Here is a 22,909-nt window from a genome sequence, read left to right on the forward strand (position 1 = left end):
TTCACATACAGACACTCATTCAAACAAAATGTACGTTATATACAGTACAAGGCATTTCTAATTCAAATGGAAACTCAATTGCACTTCTCTTGTTTATAGCATAGGGGACAGAATGAAAAGCTTGAAAGCAACTTGAAACTTTTGGAGAACAGAAACAGATTTACTATGTGTCCCATCTTGCCAAAAAGTATGGAAATCTCCAGTGAAACTCTACAGATAACAGCATCTTACACATCACTATTGTATTGCCATGTGACTACTATTCTTAGCCTGAATCTCTATTACTAGACTAAACTGATAATTTTTTCAAGTTGTCCCTCAGAGGACTTGCACACATTCTAACATTACATATATGAAAAATGATTTGAATAATCAACTTGCAAATTCTAAAAAACCTGAATATTGCTTCAGGCTGGGGAAAAAAAAAAAAGAGAAAATAAAGGAAAGGCAGTGGCTGATCCAAGAAGCTGTCTGTAATGAATGCAGCCCTGTCACTCTCAGAGGGACTCAGCACAGGAATAAAGACACATCATTTGGATCAGCAAGCAGCAGCAGAATTCTTACAGATAGGAAGAAAAGGACATACCTATCCTCCCTACTCTGTGATATTGTTTTATCATACTGTTTGGCTGTTCTGTGGTTTCTTTCTTTTCACACACAATCAGGTAACTTGTCTACTGCCAAAAACTAATCAAAAAAAATGCAAGATGTTAGAACAGAACAGTTATATGAGCATTTCACATCCAATCAATTGTTTCAGAACAACTAATATTATAGTCTTTTATTTCGACTATTATCTGAAGTTTCTAAATATGTACAATTATCCCAGGCTTTACTTACTTTATTTGTGCTGCTTAAGGTATTGGACACAGAGCTGTCCAAATCCACAGAACCAGAACTGTCCAATGGACCTCTGGCTTTACTGCCCTGTAGAGATAAAGCACACTAGCAGTTAAAATTATGATATATGGGGCACACGAAAAAGAGATTTGTGTAGCATAGTCAGCATCTGTAAGTTTCAAAGACAGTATCAAATTTAATTTCCTAAAATGCCTAAGAATATCCTTTGTCCTTATGGGAAACAGAAGCTTCATTCAGGATAGTCTCTGACAATTTAAAGGATCCTGTAGAATTAAGGAATTCTCATTGGCAATTATGTGTTTTTACTTCTGTATTAGGTACTTCTTACAAAGATATAGAGAAATGAAAAGGATGTCTATGACAAAGGACTAAACCTGTATGAATTTAATACACAGCAAAAAAATTTCTGGTGTTATCATTTCAGTGCCTACGAATCAGAAAGCATAAATATTTCTGTATAATCTGTTCAACAATATCTTTGCATGATTTGACTAATGCTTTTATGTAACCAAGAAAAATATCAAGAAACCTAGCGATGGATTCTTATGTGCTAACACAATTATGGAACTTCTATCTTCCTAATCTTAAATGTTTTATTTTTTAATACTTTTATGTTATGACATATGTTCTCTTTGAACTGTTATTCCAGGTAAAACATAAAATGTTATCATTATTCACAACAGTGACTATTCTGTCTTCAAAGTTCAGTCACAACTTCTGGCTTCAGATCTGATCAAAATCAAGAATTTCCATCAAAAACAGCAATGACAGTGAAAATGCAACTGATATAGAGCTGTGCTTATGTGAAGACAAGCTTATGCCAGTCAAGACAAACTGGCAAAAATTAGAACAGTACTATAGTTAATGTAACAACACTAACATTATGTGTCATATCCCAAACACATGTGCAGCAGGATTTTATGGGGGTGAATTCTAGGAATACTGTCTGGGAAGTAATAAGGGGAGATATTAAACTAAAATCCTCTCTATATGCATAATTATGACAGGGAGACCATACTTTTGCCATTATTTGTTTTATGGGAACAGGTTAGATATGTCTGAAATAAGCTTTGAAAACCTCATTTTGTCACTACAAGTTGCATGTCTATGAACCAATAAATTAGACTAGATCTTGCTTCTATATAACTTTTTGCTGATTACAAATGAGAATATCCAATTTCTGTTCCTGAATATTTGTTGTTTGGTATTCTGTCACAACTTTTTTTTTTTTTTAAGGGAGAAGGTCTGATTTTTTTAATCCTTTGTCAGGCAGAAGTCTTTCCAAGTTTATTATTTTCCTGACTTTTCCCATGAGGTGCAAAACAAAAAATATTTGAATGAGAAGACACTCCATAGGTTTAAATAGTGCTTGAACTTGACATCTGATTTAATTTCATAACTGCTGCTGTATATTTTCAGCAGATAATTTCAGCGATCTGTTTATGATAAACAGATTTTCATTTACTCATCATTTTCCCAACATGATTTCTTGGGAATCACTATCACACAGAAGCTCAAGTTTTTGCCACTGATCCGTATTTCCAGACACTGTTTACAGAGAATTTTAGCTGATGTAATATTGCATAAATGCGTCATATTCTTAGTGCTGTCTGAAGTTCTTTACATTCCTTGCCTTCAAATAATCTATGGCATTTAAAAGTTCAAATGCCCCATTATTTATCAGTTCTGTGTCACTAATAAATACTATCTCATTAGGAGTGTTTAGTCAGTTGCTTAATAATTTCCTTCTACATAAATAAAAGTGAACAATTATAATTACTTTTTAAATTTCCTAAATCCTAGAGAGAAATAAAACAATAATCTCTTTTTTTAAGTCCTCATGCTCAACTTCATATTCATTTTTTGAAATGCCTATATACACTATTTCTTATCTAGGAATTAGTTCACTTCATCCAGGACTTGGTATTCTCTCTATCGAAGCCCTGCTTTGTTTTGTCTTCTTCTAAAATGTACATTCAAATATTTTTGTCACTGTGCCTTTAATAACTTCTGAGTTCTAGCCTGGAAGAATAACAAATATGACTTTTCTGTCGTTCAAATAAATAAAGCAATGACTTTATGTTCAAAGACAATAAACATGAAGATACTTACACGTGATAAAATACTTTCAAATGATTCTGTCAGAGACCTTTTTGCTTTGTTCTTTAACATATCTAATCTGAATCTCGGAGCACTGGTGGACACCTCATGTACAGCATTCTCAGCAGGAGGCTGTGAAGTCTGCAAACAGAAATGCAAAATGCTCAACAGCATGGAGGAGAATCTCAGTGAACAGGCTGAAGACTTCTGTAACCTGAATCAATACTTTCTCCTGGTGTCCTTGGCTTTTCATGCCTTTTCCTCTACTGATACTTGTACTGAAGTTTAACAAACTATCCTAACATAAGACCAGGAAATCTCTTTAAGGAAATGTGCTGAGTGTACTAGCATGCCTCAGAAGAACTGGCGTTTTGACAGGAATTTATAGCTCTGTTGACAGTTTTTCTTTAGTGCCAATGTACAGTTGTACAAATTCTAAATGTTTAAATGTAACAGATTAGACATTTCTGATGGATTTCGTTTTCTTCAACTAAGAAATTAATCAAAATGGATGAAGCTCATAATTATTTGGAACTCTCAGCCATCTCCATTATATTAAAACGGGGCTTTCTAAGGGCCAAGAAGATGTGTAACAATCAAGCTCTTCAATATATTTCACCAGTAGAAACTTTTCCACCTTAAAGCTAACAATCAATTGAGAGTTTTACTTCTTAAATAAATGTTTCAGTCAATTTTTAGTGCTGTGAAGACCATCCAAACCCAACACCTGCAGTAGAAAATCAGAGCTTTGTTTTCAATGATATTTTTCGGGGTTCACCTTCAGGCTGCCAGGCACTGTAGCCTTCTGTATTTGTCCCTAATTTCAGAGACTGAATGCTTGATCTATGCAATTACTACTACTTGGGCAGCTGAATAGCACATTATCACCATCACCAAATAGTCCTGCCTACATATAATTATAAACCATCCTATTTCCAGTATGACAAAGTTACAGGCTTCTGTATTTTCTTTTTACCTTCCCTCATCTTATCCTCAAAGAGCAAATTAGATGCTGCTTACAATTATGTTCTTATGAAAAGACACTTATTGTGAAACGTTTTTGTTAAATAAGATCCATGTATGAGTATCATATTTAATTTTTTCCCTCCCCTGATTTAGATATTAAAAAAAAGGGGATTAAGAAAACAATGAAAGTGAATACCTATGCAGAAAAGAAAGGAACAGGGATACCAGGGTGTGATGGGTTAATGACTGCTGAGACAAATAACACTGCCAGATAGGCATTCAAAGGTATCTGCTATTACACAGCTCTGGAGATTAATTATCAGAGTAAATATAAAATGTTATACTAAGACAAATGATGGACTGATGGCAAGTCAACTCTGTTCTTAGAGCACTGGCATCTTTGCAAGTGTCAGATTAATTAATTTTGGTTCCAGGAACTGAGCAAACAGACTGAAGCAGGCCTTAAGAATTTTCAAATCACAATGAAGACACATTAATCTATCTTGCTTTCTAGACCCCTATTTCCAAGCTGTTTGTGACTGACAACTATTTGATAATCAGCTGGCATTAGACCAAATAAAAATATTTCAGGTATGATGATAGAGGACTTCAGGCAATGCTTCTTTGTCTTATGCCGTAACTGCAATACTTTATTCTTAAAAATCTGTTTCTGGTGAGATACCCAAGACAATAAATCAGAGAACAAAACATGCAAAGTTTTCTTCCTGTTTACTCAGTGAAGTCAATAATTAGCCAGTAAGCCATAAAAGGAGAAGAGATTAACTAAGTGAAAAAATAGTAAATGAAGATTTGCTGCTACTTCCCTATTTCTTCACAGGTCTAATTACTCTCCATATATTTATTTGATAGTTTATATCACCAATGGGCAATAGTGGTTATCACAACGGAATTACCAGCCAGCAGCAAAGGGACAACCAAGATTTTTAAAAGGATCAAATAACTGGAACTGAAAGTTTCCAGAGAATGGGGTCTATCCTTTTTAAAATACAGGCCACCTTGAGGTGTTTCAAGTTAATTAGTCACAAACTAAGGCATCCAAAATCACTAATTCCTTTTGAAAAATCTTAACTGTGCTCTGTAAATGGCCTTAAATAGCACTGATGGAACCTGATGCAGTTTAGAAGGTAGCTCAGCTTTCTGGAAATGGACGAGAGTCTCTGCTGAAGTTTCTGCAGTGATTCTCCTCAGCTACTCCTTCTTGAGGCTACTTCAAATGGTCATTTGCACACAAGAAATAGCTTCCAGCTCTTGAGTAAATGTAATAGGCCTTTTATCAAGGATAATAGCCTATGAATCATAAGGAAATTCAGTGATCACCACTGCTTAACACTTTCAACTTTCAAAATGCCAGTGATGGAAATTCACCTTTGGAAAGATATGGAAAGTTTTTTTTCTGGCTCCTCCTTATATGAACTAAACCCAAATGTTTACTTACCTGTTTTGCTTCTCCAACATGAACATGGTCCTTCTGTTTTTCTTCATACATGTTTCTCAAAACAGAGATAACCAACTCATTCTCTTCTTGATCATTTCTTGGTCTTAATTTCTTTAATTGAAAACACCACAAGCACAGTAATTACACATTTGTAAAACTGTCAGCAAATATTTATTCTTTTCATTTTGTCACAGTCCATACATTGTCAGTGTAACGTTTAGTTTGGTTAATGCTACTACTCCAGTCCACCAGAGGACACCAGTGTCCCAGGCAAAGCACCAATACAGCCAGAGAAACACTTCACCTCACTTCATACATGACAGAATTTACATGAAAGACAAAGGAAACCGTAAAGGTATCAAATTGCCACAAGCAAATGAAGGCTTAAAAAAATATGTTTGCCAATCTGCTTTTGATATGAAGAAAATCAAAACACAGTAGTTCTGAGTTTGTGGCACACGTGAAGCAGTGTTCTGGAGTTACGATGCACAACCCTTCTAGAAATCCTTCTCATTAGTCGTTTAATGTGGGGGAAATTACATAGGTATTTTCAAAACTACTGCACAAGGTGAACATATTTGTCTCTACTGCATTCTATTTAGATCAGAATTATTGTGAGAGAAAATCTTTTTAAAACAATTTATTAAAGAATTTAGTCCCAGAAACCTAACTTTTGAAAAGCATATGCTGTTTTAAGCCTATTGATGTAATGCAGAGGATATAGTATGAATTAGCTAATGCCAAGCACATTAGCACATTAGAATAATTAAAATATCACAGCTATCTGAAAATGCAAATCGTGGTTACAACACACGGATCTGTAGGAATACAACAACTACAGTTTCAGGCAGTCCAGTTGTAAAAGTTAGCTGAAAAAGATGGGCAGGAGAGATGTACTTTACTCTTTGGTTTTACCAAGTTAATCGTTTGCAGACCAGAAGCAATTAACAGTTTCCTGGTACTACCAGAAGCTTTAGATTGTGTGCAGAACACTAAAAGGCAACAGTGCTGCTAATTGCTGGATACTAAGGAATTACTTAGCTCATGGAATCAGCCCCACAGAGTAACTTCCAAATTTGGTACTGAGTGATAAACTGCCACATGGAAACACACAAAGAGACTGAAATGACTCAGGAGAGGAAGGAAACATTATTTTCAATAGTCTGAAATTTCCTAATATTCAGTAGAGTGGCAATCCCAGTGATGTTTCCTACAATACACATCATCTGTCTTAAATCCAGCTATGCTTTCTTCTGTCCTACAACAGATTTAATTAAGAAGATAGAAAGTTTAACTTTTTTAGCTAGTTTGACAAGTATTAAGATCTAGGATAAATTTTAGGCGAGAAATTTTCTGATCTTGGAACATTACCATAATTTATTTTTGTCAGAGTAATAGTAGGAATGTCCTCACAGTACAAGCCTTCACACACAATAAAATGTGTGCAGTTTTAGTCAGTGAAAAGGCAACATCTTCATGGAAAACAAGTAGTATTATTAGTGGAAGAAAAATGAGTAAAACAGTTGTTTTCATCAAAAGACAAGTTTTTAACAGCTCTAGAAAAACAATGATATTGAAATTAAAGCTCAAGGTGATTAACGTTATTAAATAATGAATAATTCACAAAAAATGAAAATAACTTTTGTGTTTCACACTGATGTTAGCAAAAAACATCAATTGCTTTAAAATCTCCCAGGAAACAAAGAGCTTACCTGAACCTCTTCAAAAACAGAGGCCTGTTCCTGGTTATTTAGTGTTGTTAGATGCTTTTGTAGTTCTAGTTTAGTCTTAGAAGGGTGCAACCCTACCAAGAGGAACAAAAAAGAACAAATTACAGGATCAATTTTGTCAGAATTAATCAATCACATACATATGCCCACAATTTAAGCCAAAGCTTGTCAGTTATTTGAGCTGACCCATTGAATGATTTCATAACAGGGCATTAGAAGGAACTCCAGGTTCATTTAAAGCTACTACTGAACTCATGCGTTTAAAATGAGGGACATGAACTCTGCAACGAGGAGATTTACTGAGCACACACCAGGATTATACTCTTAGCTGAAGATTCCATTATCACACAAGATAAAATAAACCCACAATCTACTGCATTTTAGCAGACTGCTTAGTTGGTGTTTTATGCAGTGCTGCTTGGATTTTGTTTACGGTATGAATATAATTCCCTTCTCTTTTCTCCAATTTGTATGCCTTGGTCTCTACTGAAAAAGAGTAAATTTATTGCATGTTAGTGAAATTCTTGCTTTGTCTCTTGCTGAAAATATTTACCGACAGTCTAAAGCAGACTACCCTTTCATTCAGATTACATTTTCTGCTCTCATCCTGGATTAAATTCTTTTCCTCTATTTTCTGGGAAAAAACCAGCAAACCACCAACAGTACTGTGTACTTCAGTTTCTGATCGTGGCATACCTCTTTCAGAATCAGACCATATGATTAACCAGATGGCATGATTGCAGACATTAAGTATCATTTACCTTTGGGAAACTTCCCAAAAATCATAGCTAGCTGAAAACCAAAATAGAGTGAAAGTAGTTTTGGAAGTTCTCCAGTTTCATCAAATTAATACTACATAGGTTTTAGTCCAACAAGCTACTGTCATGTGATCTGACAAGCTGCTGTTGCCCTTTACTTACCCCAGACACTGCTTAAATGAACAAAATCTAACTGTGAAATCTGCTGAAATGCAAAGAGGTTTTTTATGGCATGAGCTTGTGTTCTGGGCAGCAACTACAATTCTAAATGCTGCATTTTCATGAAGGTGCATAGATCAACAACACAAACACATGTATTAAAAGCACACTGTTCAGTTCATGCTTAGTGGTAGCATAATGCCAGTATCTAAGATGGTCATAGCTAACACAGCAGCTATCCTTCAGAGGTTCCTTTATCTATGATCTTCTGCATTCAAAGGGCTAATAGAGGCTAACGAGCTGCAAGTAACTAATATTTAGACTCTTAATTAGTTTTCAAAAATTGACCTAAAACACAAGAAAGGAGCTTAACTTTTGTTAGAAAATTCTTATTACCTTACAGAAAACCTGACATTACACTTCTCCAAATAAAACAACTAGCTTTCAACTCTCCATTCCAAGTCCCAAGCTCTTTTTAATATTAATTTCTTTATAGTTTCACTTGTAAGACTGTCCCCCAATGAAATAGTCAGAAAAGATATTCAACCAGAAAGCTCTTTAAACCTCACCTTCTATCTTTTCACAGAGTTTATGCAAGATTTGCATAGGACAGCCTTCACAGAGCTGGGGCTGTGCTTTAGAAGTTTGTTGCACAGCTGCCACGGTGAAAGCCTGTTTCAATGTCATCATGATTTCATCAACCTGAAAAGAATGACATACAGAAGAACAAAATTTCACTCTTCCACTGAGCTTCTGTTTTACTTAACACAAACAGTCTTTGAGAATGATAGTGCCCCTTGTTCGGGAATGTGCTTATGATTAAAAAGACAAGCTGTTCCCATGCAGTTTCTGGCTACAAACACACAAGCAAGACAAAACTCATCATGAAGTCCTATCTCTTCCAGGCCACCCAACTTTATTACTGTAGTCTAATAAAAGATACTGCCTCTATCTCAAAACCTTTTCTTATCCATGACAAGAAAGCTTACTGCAGTTGTCATGCACTGGCCTGGCTTACAGCACAGTTGTGCAGTTCTGATTTTCAGAACAGGTGCACTGTGAAAAAAACATCCTTCAAAAAAAGTGGTAAATGGTCTAACTTAGCTTGCGCAATAAATGGAAGAATTATTGGATTTTAAAGGGGATTTTAACTCCTGCCCTCAAAACAAATGAAAAGTTCTTTTGCAGACTGCTATGTTAGTTACAATTTGGAAATAATTATATTTCTGAGTGGAATAGGATTTGAAGACATTCACAAAATACAGAGAATGGAGCAACAAAAGACTTTTAGGGTCTAATATTCTATTTGGCTTTTTTCACTTACCAGTGCTTCATCTGTACACTGAAACACATAGCAAACAAAGTGGAAGCCTTCATTTTCTGAAGACTCTCTGCAGATGAACCCAAAATGATCCACGTGTCTAATTCCCTAGCAAAGAAACAACAGCAATGAAGCAGTCAGATCTACTTTCAGTGTTTTGTACCTGTATTACTTCCAGTAATAAAAGAACAAAAGGCCCAATAGCACTACATATAGGTCAATTATCCCTATTACAACTATGGTGAAGTCATCTGGCCATTAAAATTCTCTTCTGTTATAGAACCTATTACTTCATGAATCTTTTCAATTTCAATTAAGTTAGACATTGTTTGATTTGAGTTTGGGTTTTTTCCTTTTTTTTCCTTTTTCTTTTTTTAAATGAATTAAGTATAATAGACAAGAGATGAATAAATTCTACTCAAAATGTATTTTACTCAATATTGGAAATAGCTGGGGAAAAAAGCTTGCTTTGTTTTTCTTCTGTTTTGCTTAATCGGTCAACAATTGGTCTTTACATTTGTAAGAGCAAATCACAGAAAGAGTGAAAAAAGAATAAACACATTTATTTTTTTATCTAAAGAAAAGCTTGGCTAAATAAAATGTTTAAATATATTACTTAAAGATCACTCATAGAAGCATTTATTTCTCTTAAAATGCATGCAAATTCAAGCTTGCAACAGTAGACAAACAGCACATCCTGGTAAAATAAGAAAGTTGTTTTAATTCCTGGGATTTTTTTCTTTCTATTATGAAAAGACTTTCAGGTGAGTAGAGCTGGCTGATCCCACTGCATGTCTCCTCAGCTCAACATTCTTAGTTAAAAAAGAACAAACGACAAACCAACTTATGACAATGAATGCACACATGCACAGCAGTAGTAGCCTATTTAGAGAAAGACAGTTACACTCAGCACTATTTTAATACCTTCTAGCTGTCATGGTACAATATGAAAGTAGGGTAAAGAGAGGCAATAAAGTGCTGTATCAAAAATCATAACGATGAATTTCAGTAAATCAGGAATTTCAGTGAATTAAACAATCTGAAGACAGCCAGCAGGACTTCTTTATTTTCTTTTCCTTGTTCATACAGCAAGAATCACTGAATATTCTCTCTGCCTTGTTATCATGAAGAAAACATTTTAAAAAGCATTAAAAAGTGTAAAAAGTGAATATTTCTATAAAACAGAATGGCCACGTGTTCCAAAAACAAGAACACATTGTAGCATCAGATACCCTTACATAATCTGAATGATGTTGTCTTATCATTCAAAACAGTAACATTAAATGTTCAGAGCATGCCAGCTGAACAAAGGACAGAATGCACGAAGTCCTCATGCTAACCTTCCAGCCCATGTTTCTTTTTCTGAAAGCCCATTTCTTCTCCTGAAAACCCAACTGCGATGGTGTAAGGAGCCCAGCAGAGATCATGGCCCCGTCTGCAAAATTGCTGGCAAACGCTCTTCGCTCTTTCAGATATTGCCCCAGGACCACATACTTCCTTCTGCCATTATAATATCTCAGTGATGGATTAGGCATTCTGGAAATTAAGTACTGATTCTTATCTTCCTTATAATTTAACTCCAGTGCCTTCAAGAAAAGATTATTAAACTTCTTGTATGATCAAGATAAGATTGTTCCCTCAAGTGTTCTGGAATGCGCATAGTTGAAGGAGAAGCCCTCTGTACCCCAATATCAATATTTGCCCAGCTGACATATCATTTGACCAGTAGTACCTTCTTCAGGCAAGGGGAGAATTCAATCAGAATCTCACTCCTACTGCTCTGAGTAGCACAACCATCTGTGGCCCTTCAGGGCAAGCCACCAAGTCTACCTAAATAGCTCGTGCCTAAGGATATGGTCTAAAGAAAGATGGGGATGAAGATTTTTCTGTGATCAAGGACTCATCTTTAAAGCTCTTGCTCTGACAGCATGCAAACTACTTATGTTTACTCTGAAATTTTCAGAATAGGTACCTGAATGTTTAGTGATGAAAGCTATCATCATCAAATTACAAATCAAAGTAGTTTATGGAAAAAAGACTAAGAAAAAAATCAAAAAAAGCCAGAGGCAAAAGGACAGGGAAGCAAACCCTGTGGCACAAGGAACAGAGACTGATAGTGAATGAAGAGGCTCAAAAACATGCTCACCCTCAGTGCATCACACACACTACCTCTGCATGGCAGAGAATAGTCCTCTTTTACATACATGCAACTTATACTCTTGAAAAAAATGTATTTTTGAAGTATTTTTCAGATAACTCTTACATATAGCTTTTCTCCTTTTATTCTCACTTCTTGAAAAATCATGGCTCAGAGAACCGCAGATTTGCACAACAGTGAATCACACCCACTGCAATCTCAAATCAGATGTGACCAGTGTGTTCCTTCTAGTTCATATTATTCATCCACTTCACCAAGAAGTGAGCCTTTATCTCAGAAATCACAATGCAAAGCATGAAAGAAGGATGACAGTTTTAAAACATTACCGATTAACTAGCAACTTTTCAATAGGAATTACTGAAACTGCTGTTTAGAGAATCCATTTGGAATGCTAGGAAAGAGGAGTACATGAGCACTCACAAGTAGAGAATATTTAAACAAAAACAAAACAAAACAAAGCAAAAAAAGAGAGAAAGAATGCACTGCAATCTTACCTGAGAACAAAAGGATATTTCTTTAAAGCTTTTTTCAATTGCTACTTTTTTTGTGTCAGGACTGATAAGGTAAACTTCAGACTGGCCAATCTAAAAAGAGCAAAATAAATAGCAAGATGATAACAAGTAACATTACACTTCCTTTTGTCTCACTATAAAAATCTTTCCTGAACATAAATCTCAATTTTTTTCTACCTGTATATTTAGACCTATTAGTGTATTATTTATTACCAGGGAGAATACGGAACCAACATCGATTTGGCATTGAGAGCTCTGCACACTACTGCACTGAGGTTTAGTTTCACATTTAAGACAAGAGACTGACAATAGTGTTTAAACAGATGAGAACAACGTAATAGCACAAGTAACCTACTTTGCACTGAGAGAAATATACTCACATTCAGTTTTTCTAATTTTCTGCAGTCTTGGCATGTACTACATTCACAAAAACTACTTCATGAAATTGTCCTAAAGTTTAAGTCCAAGTGTGTGCCTCTCCCTATATTCAAACTAATTATTTTTAGGGTCTTATTTATTTATTTAAGACACACATAACATTTAATTTAAAGCCTTAAACTCAAACTATACAAATGATTTCACTGAAGTATATTTTCAAAGTTAATTTAATCTGTAGGCCATTTGTACAGCAAATGACCCAAAAAAATGATGATATCTTTTGACGGGCAAAGGGCGTTTTTAGAGTGAAACTACTGTTTTCAATTTTTCAACTTCTGGCAATATCTTTGCAAGATTGCAACAGAAAAAAATCAAATCCTCCTATTTTCTAGCACATCAGAGAACCTGCTAAAGACAAGTCTAATATCAGATTTTAGGGAAGATAGGTAGAATCCAGACACACTCGTGAGTGTGACTTAGAGAAACCTGCTTCAACCACTACCAAATCCCAAAAGCTGCACATAAAAACATCCTCAGCACCTATATAACTGTAATTTCTTAAGAAAGGGGGAAGGGTGGAATCCTGAACATGAATGAATCCAGTGAGATGTGCCACCTCTGTGTGTCTAAAAATGGTCTCGTGCATTCACCTTCCACCTCTTCTTTTACTTCAACCAGTCACAATGGTTTTCCATAGCTCCCTGCTGGTTTCCTTGTATTGTCCCTGGGGCTGACCTCTCATGTGTTCATGGAGTTATTCCTTTTAACACCTACTCAGCAGCCTCCTCCTGCTCACTGCTGCTTTCCCCTCCCTGCAGCAAGAGGCTCCTTCTTATAGCTCAGTCCCACATACTACTTTCACAATTGGTCCCAAGGCAGTAGTGATCATTTGAAGTCAACTGAACAAGGGAAAAAAACCCAAACCAATGAACCTCTTCCCCCTCCCCCCCTTCAACATACAGCCAGGAGAAAAGCCTACAAGTAAAACCCCCCAAATCCTAAGAAATTGGCTAAGAAATCAGTTCTTCAGGAAGAGATACCAAAATCAGGGCTGTTTGAACAAGGTAAGAAGAGCTGGCAGGTAACTAATCTGAGTATTTTTCACACCTCATCCACCAACCAACCTTTGCTGCAGTGCCCTGGAAAATCCAAGAACCTTAACTAATTACATACCCACAATTCTTATTCATTTGGATATAAAGTTACTTGTAAATGTTTCATATGTAGCCACAAAAAAAGGATGAGCAAAGCTGAAGACCTGTGCATGCTGTGGCTACTCAGAACCTGCTGAACACAGGGGACAGCTAAACAACAAACACAGCACTGCCACGAGCTCCTCTCTTGTGGATACTGAAGGCACAAACTACAGTTACTTCACTTCCTGATACTGAGCTGAATTTAGACTGGTTGAATAGCAGAAGAATACAGCTGTGCATACTAAACAATATTTTCTCAGGCAAAAAGCAACCCAAGACAGAAAGTCAGATCAGCAGAGCCCCACAAGTGGTAAATGTGCCTGTCAGCACATTTCATGTTCAGGCTGAAGGTGCATGTGTCTTTCAGAACTGTGGCATCTATTTAACATAAACTGAAAATGCACTCACTAGAGTAAGAGTATCTGGACCTAGGCAGTGCATCTATAATCTCTCTATCTCTAAAATATGTGCTGTGAACTAATAACGGGTCATGATTTGTTTAAAAATTAGGCATTATTACAAACGGTATCTATATTTTTTTGTGTGAAATACATGTTAGGAGAAGAAGGTAAACATGGATTTCTTTTTACTGGGGAAGAAAATTTCTCTCCATCTTCTACTTCTGTCTGATGCCAGCCTGTCACAACCATAAGGTATAACTAACTACAACTTTTTCTTCGTGTTATTTTTTAGAGATATAACACCTCCCTGCAAAAAACTTGTTGTAATTGCACACACTCCTGTTACTGTCCTTAAAACACTGAGCCTCAACAGAAGCTGACAGATCCAAGATGACCTCAGAACAGTTAGCCATTGCAGTATTAGCTCCAGGTTTGCATTATGTTTACAAGACACAAGATATATAAAATATATATATATAAAATATAGCTTATCTATCATGAGGATTAGAAGACAAGCAAATAACACATTTCTTACTTGCTTCTCAAATCTTGGAAAATAGTTTTGCTGCTCACCTATCAAGGCACGGGCATTGCTAGCCACACCAAAGCAGGGCAGGAGTGGAGGCATGTGTGCAGTAGCATAGGAAGTTATTACACTACTCTATCATTATACAGACATTGGCAGCAGGAGCACTTTCACAAATTACACTGCTTATATGGGACATAAGGTTTACTAGCTCTCAATCATGGTTTGGTCCTTCTGCTCTAGTTACATATAACTCATTCATCTGGAAATTTATTTCTGCTGTTACCAGTTGGTGTAACTATGTACCATTATGCAATTGCATAACTATCTACTAACGTGCCATAGCTTTCTAAAAGCTATATTCAGAAGCCCAGTGTTTCAGGTAGTACAGTTTTAAACTATTTAATATAAACTTATTTGGATATGTAAACCAATTTGCACTAATAGGTAATGCTCTCCAGAGAAACAGGCAAGTTTAAGTTAAGCTTTGGTAATTGCAATTAAATTATCAAAGAAGTAACTGCCATCTGTCAGAACATCTGCTTTGGTGTTAGCCACTCCAAACTCCAAAATATGAAAATGCCACCGGGAGCTGCAAATCTTGCTTTACCGTAAACAACATTGTCCGGTTTTCTGCAATGTCAGTTGGCTGCACAACACTGTGTCCATAGATAAGTTGACTTTTTAGGTTCAGTGAAATTGCATCTTCTTCAAAAGACCTGATAAAGCTGTCACTTCTATGGCTTCCCTCTTGGAAATCCTTCTTAAAAGCAAAGGAACGAAGCCCAGGCTGAGAAAAAGACTTCCTAATTGGCCTTTTCTCCTCCTCTTCACTGACCAAGGGCTGGAAGACAGACCGAAATTTGCTACTGAAAGAGAAGCCTCCGAAGTTATTGGCAGTTTCATGTTGTTGGGACGATGAGTTGAAATCTGAATTTTTTGTACAACTTGCACGATTAAATTTCTCAATGCATTCATCTATGAGGGCTGGAGGTGCATTTTTATGTGCTACTGTCACCCGTCCACAGAACAGCACTTCGAACTTTTTGGCAAAAGGATCTTCAATATCTGAGAGATTATTCTGAAACTCTTCTTGGCGAGCAATTTTCCCCGCTTGTCGAATAGAGCTTATAATCTCAGGCACCTACAGGAGGGGGAAGAAATACACAACATTAGCATCAGGTGCTCTATGACAAAGAAGCTGCAAAATTAGGGTTGTGATTTTTCTGGAACGCCTAATTCGATTATGCTTTCAAAAAGAAAAGACCAGTTCAAGTGATCTTGTATTTGTCAGATAGACACATTATAGCAGTTAAACACTGATAAGAGGAATTGCTCGTTTGTCTCTCTGCCAGGAGTTCGCCGTCATCAACACTTTGTCAAAAGAGCTTCATCTCCTGTAATGCTCTGTGTTTCCAGTTAAAACTTTTGCCCCTGAAGCAACCAGTATAACATGACAAATTCCAACTCAAAATGAAACATAAGAATGCTTCAGAAAGCATACGAGAAGCCATGGACTAATTAATTGGTAAAGATAGTTAATCTTGGTTATTTCTCAGTTATATTTCTCTTACTCAAACACTCATGTCATGCAGATTAATGAGTCTCCTGCAAATTTGCTTTCCCTTTCATAACAGCATATTGCATTGTTATGGCAGTTTGGTGTTAAGTCTTTTTTTTTTTAAACTGTAGATAGCTATATTTTTTAAAGAAACATATGCTTACTTCAGATGTTAATTTTTATTCTACTATCTTGGATGACACTTCAAAATAATATTACTTCCACATACAGTATGACCTGCAGGGCATCTGTAGGAGAGAGCAGTCTGCTACAGACCAACAGATGTTGTAATTAGAACCCAAACTGCCATCTGACACATTTTTAGTGACAGTAAACGGTCACAGTCGCTGATATGGTTAAAGGCAGTGATATGCATATGCTGTCTGCTAAGCTGCTGCGAAGCTCATGCTTGGTTACATCACACTGCTTTGACTGACCTAGGAGATTAAGGTTCTTCTGCAGCCTCTGCTGCTGCTGCAACAGAAATGTGGGGTCACCATCTATGATTACAACTGATAATTCTGCCAGCTTTTTTATTTACTGAAATCACTTGGAGAAAAATCCGTGTGAAGTGTGCTAATTTCCTGACAAAACAAATCTCCTCTGTCAAGCATCAACTGAAGCTTGCTTTACTTACAAGTATTTGGTTGCAGATAGTACAGAAAGAAGTCTGGAAGCAGCAGACTAAAATAGCAGCCCAGAAGAATCATCTCCCCTATGAGAAAAGGCATCCCTAAACCTAAAGAATATTTCAGAGACATGGTCTTTGGTTTTTTCAGACATTTTTATGGTTATCTATTGCTTAATCATAAGATACATAAATCAACTCAGGAAACAGAAAAGGACTTAAAGGAAAAAAATTTGAAGAGTGAAAACTGAATGGTTATATTCTGGGTGTTCACTCATAAAGATCTCAATAAGATTCTTTTTATAGACAAGGAAACACAGATAGAAATGGATGGATAGGTAGATAGATAGATAGATAGATAGATAGATAGATAGATAGATAGATAGACAGACAGACAGATAGATAGATAGACAGACAGACAGATAGACAGATAGACATGCACACACATACAGTTAGTGGATTTAAAACAATACAGAAATAAGGAACAGATTTCAAAATAAATAAGAGGACTCAGGAAGCATTACTTCACCGTTGAGCGCAAGGCATGAGTCATCAGCTAATCATTCAGCAAAGACAATGGGGGAGAAGGGTAAGAAAAACAGGGTCAGCAATTCATAAGTCCGTTCTCTGATATGTCACAAACCAGTCAGAAAGCCTTGGGCTCAGGCAGCTTTGTGCTTAACTTCTTAATCATATACAAGAAGAACATAATGGTAAAACAAATCTTTAGTACCTCAAACAATATGAATTTGCTCTACAGCGAGCTCAAGGTTTACCTCAGTTTTATTTTCCTAATACTCCTTCAAAGAATCAATTTTTAGTGGGTTTTAGGATGACAGTAAAACATACAATTTTATTATACCAATATTTCAAGCTGCAACTGCTTTAGCACTTTTAATAAACACGTTTTACTCTTGTGGGAGTGTCTTCTGGACTCACCAGCCATAGGCAGTTTTACTTTTCAGTTGCCCAGGATACACACAGAAACCTGCTATCCCACGTCCACTTTTGCTGAGGCTGCAGAGGTGACAGTAAAGGACTGAGGTATTTTTTGGACTATGCTTACTTTGTTAAGGCCAGGAACACCAGCTCTCACTCAGACAGAGTGCCACTATCTCAACCAGGGTTAAGCTCCCCCCATATCATGCATGCTGATGACTACAAGCAGAGTTTACAGCAGTGCAGGCAATGCAAGTCTTACAGCTGAGCTAAAGCCCTGACAAGGCATTATGGATCCATCACAGATGTGGGGTTACTGATTTTGATTTCTTCAATGTTTTTTGTTATCAAACACATTAGACATTGACAAAATTGCTATTCAGCAGTGGCTGTACTTTACATAGACAGTGGTTAGGAAAAGACTGTACATCACACAGAAGTATTTTGCAGTGGTTAATAAACTTTATGCCTCAGGAGACTCAGCAGGCCTGTTGATGGAAAATCAAGGGGAGAATTTATTTATTTATTTTCACACATGCTAAGGCTTGAATCATGTCATTGATAAGTAACAGCTGGCTTCTGTGCTAGATTTACTGAAAAACACTGACTCTTCTGTTTCCACTTACAAACCTAAAACAATTTCACAGCCTGCTAATATAATTTTATATACTTCTGATTAGGCAACTGATGCAGCATCAGCAGAAGCAGCAAATCACTACCTCACTTTCCTGTGACCCTTACTTATGTTAAACATTAATTTTTTTTATTAGTAAAGACAAGATCCCCGATGAATGAGAAGAAAACCAAAATACACATTTCCCTGGAACTGTTCTTGGTCTGATCAAGATCTGTGCTCTTTCTATCTGCCTGTGCCATTCGAAGCCTTTTGTGCAAGTATTGAGACATTAACAATCCACATGCTCCTGTGTGCCATCTGATGCTGGCTCCCTCAGCAAACAGACCCGGATGCTGAGTACATAAACATGAAGTAAACACTAGTTAAAAATAAATATGATTATTTCCAATTATTAAAATAATGATGTAGGTTCTATCCTGGCAAATGTTTATTTACCACAGATGGGATGTTTCCAGATTAAGCTGCATGCCATTGCGTGATCAGTAACCACATCTCTTGCAAACCTCCAGGAATTAATTAAGATGTAAAAAGAATCAGGTTTTATGGCTCTCCAATTTGTATCAAAAAGCAGCAGGGATGAAGTTGCTCCTGAATTAAGTTAATGTTGCTTAGAGTCTTTTAAAGGTTGTAGGTTCTTTCTGAACATAAGAAAACGATCTTTTTTTATTATAAGGGTTGTCACAAGTTGCTCAGAGAGGTTGCAGAGTTTCTATCCTTGTAGATATGCAAACTCTGGCTGGACATAGGCCTGAGCAGGGGGCTGAAATAGTTTACCTCCCAAGGTCACCCTGGTGACTTTAGATACTAACCATTCTTATACACACCTATATGTAATTGTGTCTACTAATCTAGACTTGCTAAGACAGTGGAGGAAGACTGTTGCGCACACGTATGACTTCTTCCCGATGGAAAAATTCTTTTTCTAGCATAGTTCCATTCTTAAGTGTTTTCTGACTTGTTTCTCAATATAAATATGTAATTAGTGGATAAAGATTATTTCTGTAACCAGAAAAACCACTGCTGCTGACCTAAAATTATTTCCCTAAACCCACAAAACTAAGTATAGAACAACAGTGTAAGCAACGATGAAACTTTACCAAACACAGAACGTTACCTTCTTATCACTCAGTCCAGGCCAAACAGGTTTGCTGAACAGAAGACACAGCTGAACCATACTAGGCAAAGTTTTTGCATTTAGAGTGTCTGAATTAGATACAGTAAAAGATCATGTATCCATAACCATTAAACACTAGACTGTTGAGATTTTTTTTTTTTAAGTATACCATGGTATTTCTGCTATAATGAGAATGTCTGTTTTGCAGAGACAAAGCAGGGAACTGATATGCTGAGTACTCTTGTGACTTGACTCTTAGGCATTCAAGCAAAATAGAAATGAACATCTAGAACTTCCTAGTGCACGTTTCTCAGCTTTGAGAGACACATAGCTACAGCTTCTATGCCATGCACTAAACCATGACAGAAGGCAATTGTTTTTTAAGCATGCACAGGTTTGCTGCATCTGCAGAACAAGGAGCAGAAACTGAAGCTGCATGCAACAAGTCACCCTGTTAGTTTACATACAAGCACGTTAAGAGGTCAATTCCTTTAGCCTTCCAGTAGATTTAAGAAAGACATAATAACTATTTTAATGAAAAAAGCCCAGTAACAGCTGAATGTGACAGCTGCCTTTTTGGTAAATAAGACTAGACTAAAAAAAGATTCCCTGTTTCTTTTATACACAGTAGGTAAGAAAGCAAAGCGTGCCACAGGAAAAGAACATCAGCTGGCAAGACTAGGCGAAAAAAAGAAAAAAGTGGGATAATTTATTATTTTAGATGTTATGCAGCGTTTATACCTACAGTACAAATCTACCAGTTTATACCTATCAGTCTCTTCATAAGGCTTCAGGTCAGTGAAGGGCTCAAGCACAGGCTTAACTATTTCAAGGGCATAGGTGGTTTTGTTTAATATGACAGAGCTGTGCTGTCAGGAACTGGTCTTACACAACAGACTCCATAAATTGCTGGAGACTGAAAAACATTAGAGTCAGATCTTAGGCTGAACCTCAGAAGGTCTCATATCATGGTGGCTAGAACAAAGCCTTAAAAATTTTTCACAAAGCTCTTGCAACGAGTAGATGTTTTGATCAAATTTTGCCAGCTTATTCAAGTGTGAGAGGACATCTGAATGATTTTTAAGTGTTTTTACTTGCCTTTTTTCTGACCATAGCAGGTTCAATAAAGTATGTCAAAAAGTCTAACATACTTTTTGCTGTTAATACCTTTCCTTCTCTATTTTACTAGAGAGTACTGCTACAGAAAAAAACAGCTACATAATCTTGGGAGAAGCTATCTAGTTGTATCAGGACAGACAGAAATATTTTTGCGGCTGTATCCCCACTGCTCATAAAACAACTACGTACTTTGCCACTCTTGGTAGCTTCACCATCCAGTTGGTCTAGCTCATTTCTCTCTATAGTACATAAAATGCATTGGGTGTCTCATTTAACCTGGGATCTCATGAATGTCTTTTGAAAAGAAGAACAAGTCGGAGCTCAACCAGAGGGCTGGGAGGGGTAGCCACGGTAGCAGCCAGCAGGACTAACCACAGTGCAGGTGTTCTGCTCAGGAAGGACTGTGAAACCAGACCTACAAAGGCAAAACAGAGCTGGTGTTTCAGCCCTGATAAGGGAGAGCTCAATGGCTGAATGTCACCATGGGCCTATGAAAGGAAAAACAATCACACGTGTCTACTTGTGGGTGTGCTTTGCTTAGTAAGGTGTGAATGGGCATTATACAGAGAAAGGGATAAGTGAGGCTAAGACTCAGATTTTGCTGGGATGCATGTAAGAAGCTGGTAACAGTATGAATCTGAGGATTCAAAGGATATCCTGTGTGGGGCAGAGGAGAGTCATCTGTTTAAATGTAGCTTTTTTTGACTTGGAGTATGGTTGGTGAGTGCCATTAGTGTCCTCTGTGATGACTCTGATACAGTAAGCACCAAGAGTGGAGTTCCATGTAGCCAACACATACTCTTACAGTTTACATATTATTGTAAAAAGCTGTAAAGCAGACTAGACTTCCCAGCCATGTCAAATGGTGCCTCCAGAAGACTGCTAAGTACTGCATACTGATGTCATGAGTACTGTATGCCACTTTCACAGTATCACATTCCTTTTAATATTACTGTCAAATCTCAGCTTGAGAACCCCCCTCATGACTGCCCAGGCTGATGGAAAAGGGTACACTTTTTGCAAAGTCATGTGAATGGGAGAGCACTCCATGCAATTTAAAGAGGCACAAAAAGGTTTTCTTCCCCTTGGAGAAAAAAAAAAGCCACAAACCAATATTTGCAGAATCTGTTTATAGAGTATTGTAAACAAGCTCAGAAATAGAACATCATTGTACTCGGTGTTCCAGTGAAGTTGGAGTGCTCTATTATGTGGTGGTGCTTCCTCCCCAAGAGAGATGCAACATGCTGCAGATACACTTTGAGGGTTTCTTTCACATGCTCTCAAGACATACCTTACTTAAAGCCTGAAATGGAACAAAACCTGGCTACTCTCCAAAAATGAACTGCAATATCCCAGATTGCTGCTTACTTTTGGACCCCTCCCCACAAAAATGCACAATCCAAAACCAAAATGCAGTTGACAGGAAGTCTCCACAGGCTTTTAGTACACCTTGCAGTGCAAGAGCACTTGATTGGCTCTGAAGGGGTATTCCTACAAAATCTGCTTCTGGGAAGAATGTTAGTATACTCTGCCCTATACCTGGTGGGTTTATTACATGGTGTCACTAATTTGTATTTCTCCAGCCCCTTTCTGTTCTTATAGTAAAAATCATTTCTTTTCATCTTGTACTGCTTTATCAGCTCCTTCATTCAGTATCATAAACTAACAAGCAACAAGTGTGGGATAAGTCAAAAGATATTTCAAATAATGTATTAACACCTTCATAGTGTTATCTTCTCCATAGTTTGTTTCAAAGCTTTCTTTTTGCACAATTTCACAAAAGAAAACAGCACTTCAAGACATAAAAGTAGTTGGTGGTCATACCTACAGAGTTCCTTGCTCACATTTTATAAGGTGACTACTGAATAAGGTGACTACAATACCTATTGTAAAGTAATAGCTAGAAATATCCGTGCTCATTCATTATCAACAGAGATTAAATCCTTTTTTTGGAGACGGGTGCAGGATGGAATTGCAAGCAGTTCCCTTCAGAGGATTGAGACAGGATTCTGCCAGAGGCTAAGGGGTGGGAAACAGAAGGAAGCCTCCTCTTAGATAGTTATAAATGGAAAAAGACAGCAATGGTGTTTGCAAGCTTTCAGGACAAGAGTTCTGTGGGGTTTTTTTGTTTTGTTTGTTTGGTTGGTTTTTTGTGTTTTTGTTTTTGGTTTTTTTTTTTTGGTGGTGGTGGTGAATTTGTTGTAGTTTTGTCATCTTGTAGAACTGAAAGGCAATATCAGGATTTAAAACAGCAAATTAGTTACTAAGAACATCTTTTCTGGGAAAAAACTATTTATCAGAGTAAATTCCATTTGTACATTAGGGTACAGGCTCTGGTCTCCTCTGCTCTCAGATTTCTGACACAGTTATCAAAATTGTTATCAAAATA

General features: G+C 36.8%; 1 protein-coding gene across 8 annotated transcripts in view; it reads right to left on the minus strand.

The window, feature by feature from the left end:
* The window catches only part of TBC1D1 (TBC1 domain family member 1), a 103,609-nt gene that overhangs the window by 37,424 nt on the left and 43,276 nt on the right, over positions 1 to 22,909 (minus strand). For all 8 annotated transcript variants that reach the window (XM_064653055.1, XM_064653051.1, XM_064653054.1 and 5 more), the window contains 8 exons: positions 15,133 to 15,666; positions 12,004 to 12,093; positions 9,355 to 9,459; positions 8,600 to 8,732; positions 7,096 to 7,187; positions 5,384 to 5,494; positions 2,974 to 3,102; positions 841 to 927 (listed from right to left, as the gene is read on the minus strand). In XM_064653055.1, the coding sequence (XP_064509125.1) occupies positions 841 to 927; positions 2,974 to 3,102; positions 5,384 to 5,494; positions 7,096 to 7,187; positions 8,600 to 8,732; positions 9,355 to 9,459; positions 12,004 to 12,093; positions 15,133 to 15,666 (1,281 nt within the window). The remainder of the gene's footprint in view (positions 1 to 840; positions 928 to 2,973; positions 3,103 to 5,383; positions 5,495 to 7,095; positions 7,188 to 8,599; positions 8,733 to 9,354; positions 9,460 to 12,003; positions 12,094 to 15,132; positions 15,667 to 22,909) is intronic.

Source organism: Pseudopipra pipra, chromosome 4, assembly GCF_036250125.1.
Source record: "Pseudopipra pipra isolate bDixPip1 chromosome 4, bDixPip1.hap1, whole genome shotgun sequence".
NCBI classification, from domain to species: Eukaryota; Metazoa; Chordata; class Aves; order Passeriformes; family Pipridae; genus Pseudopipra; species Pseudopipra pipra.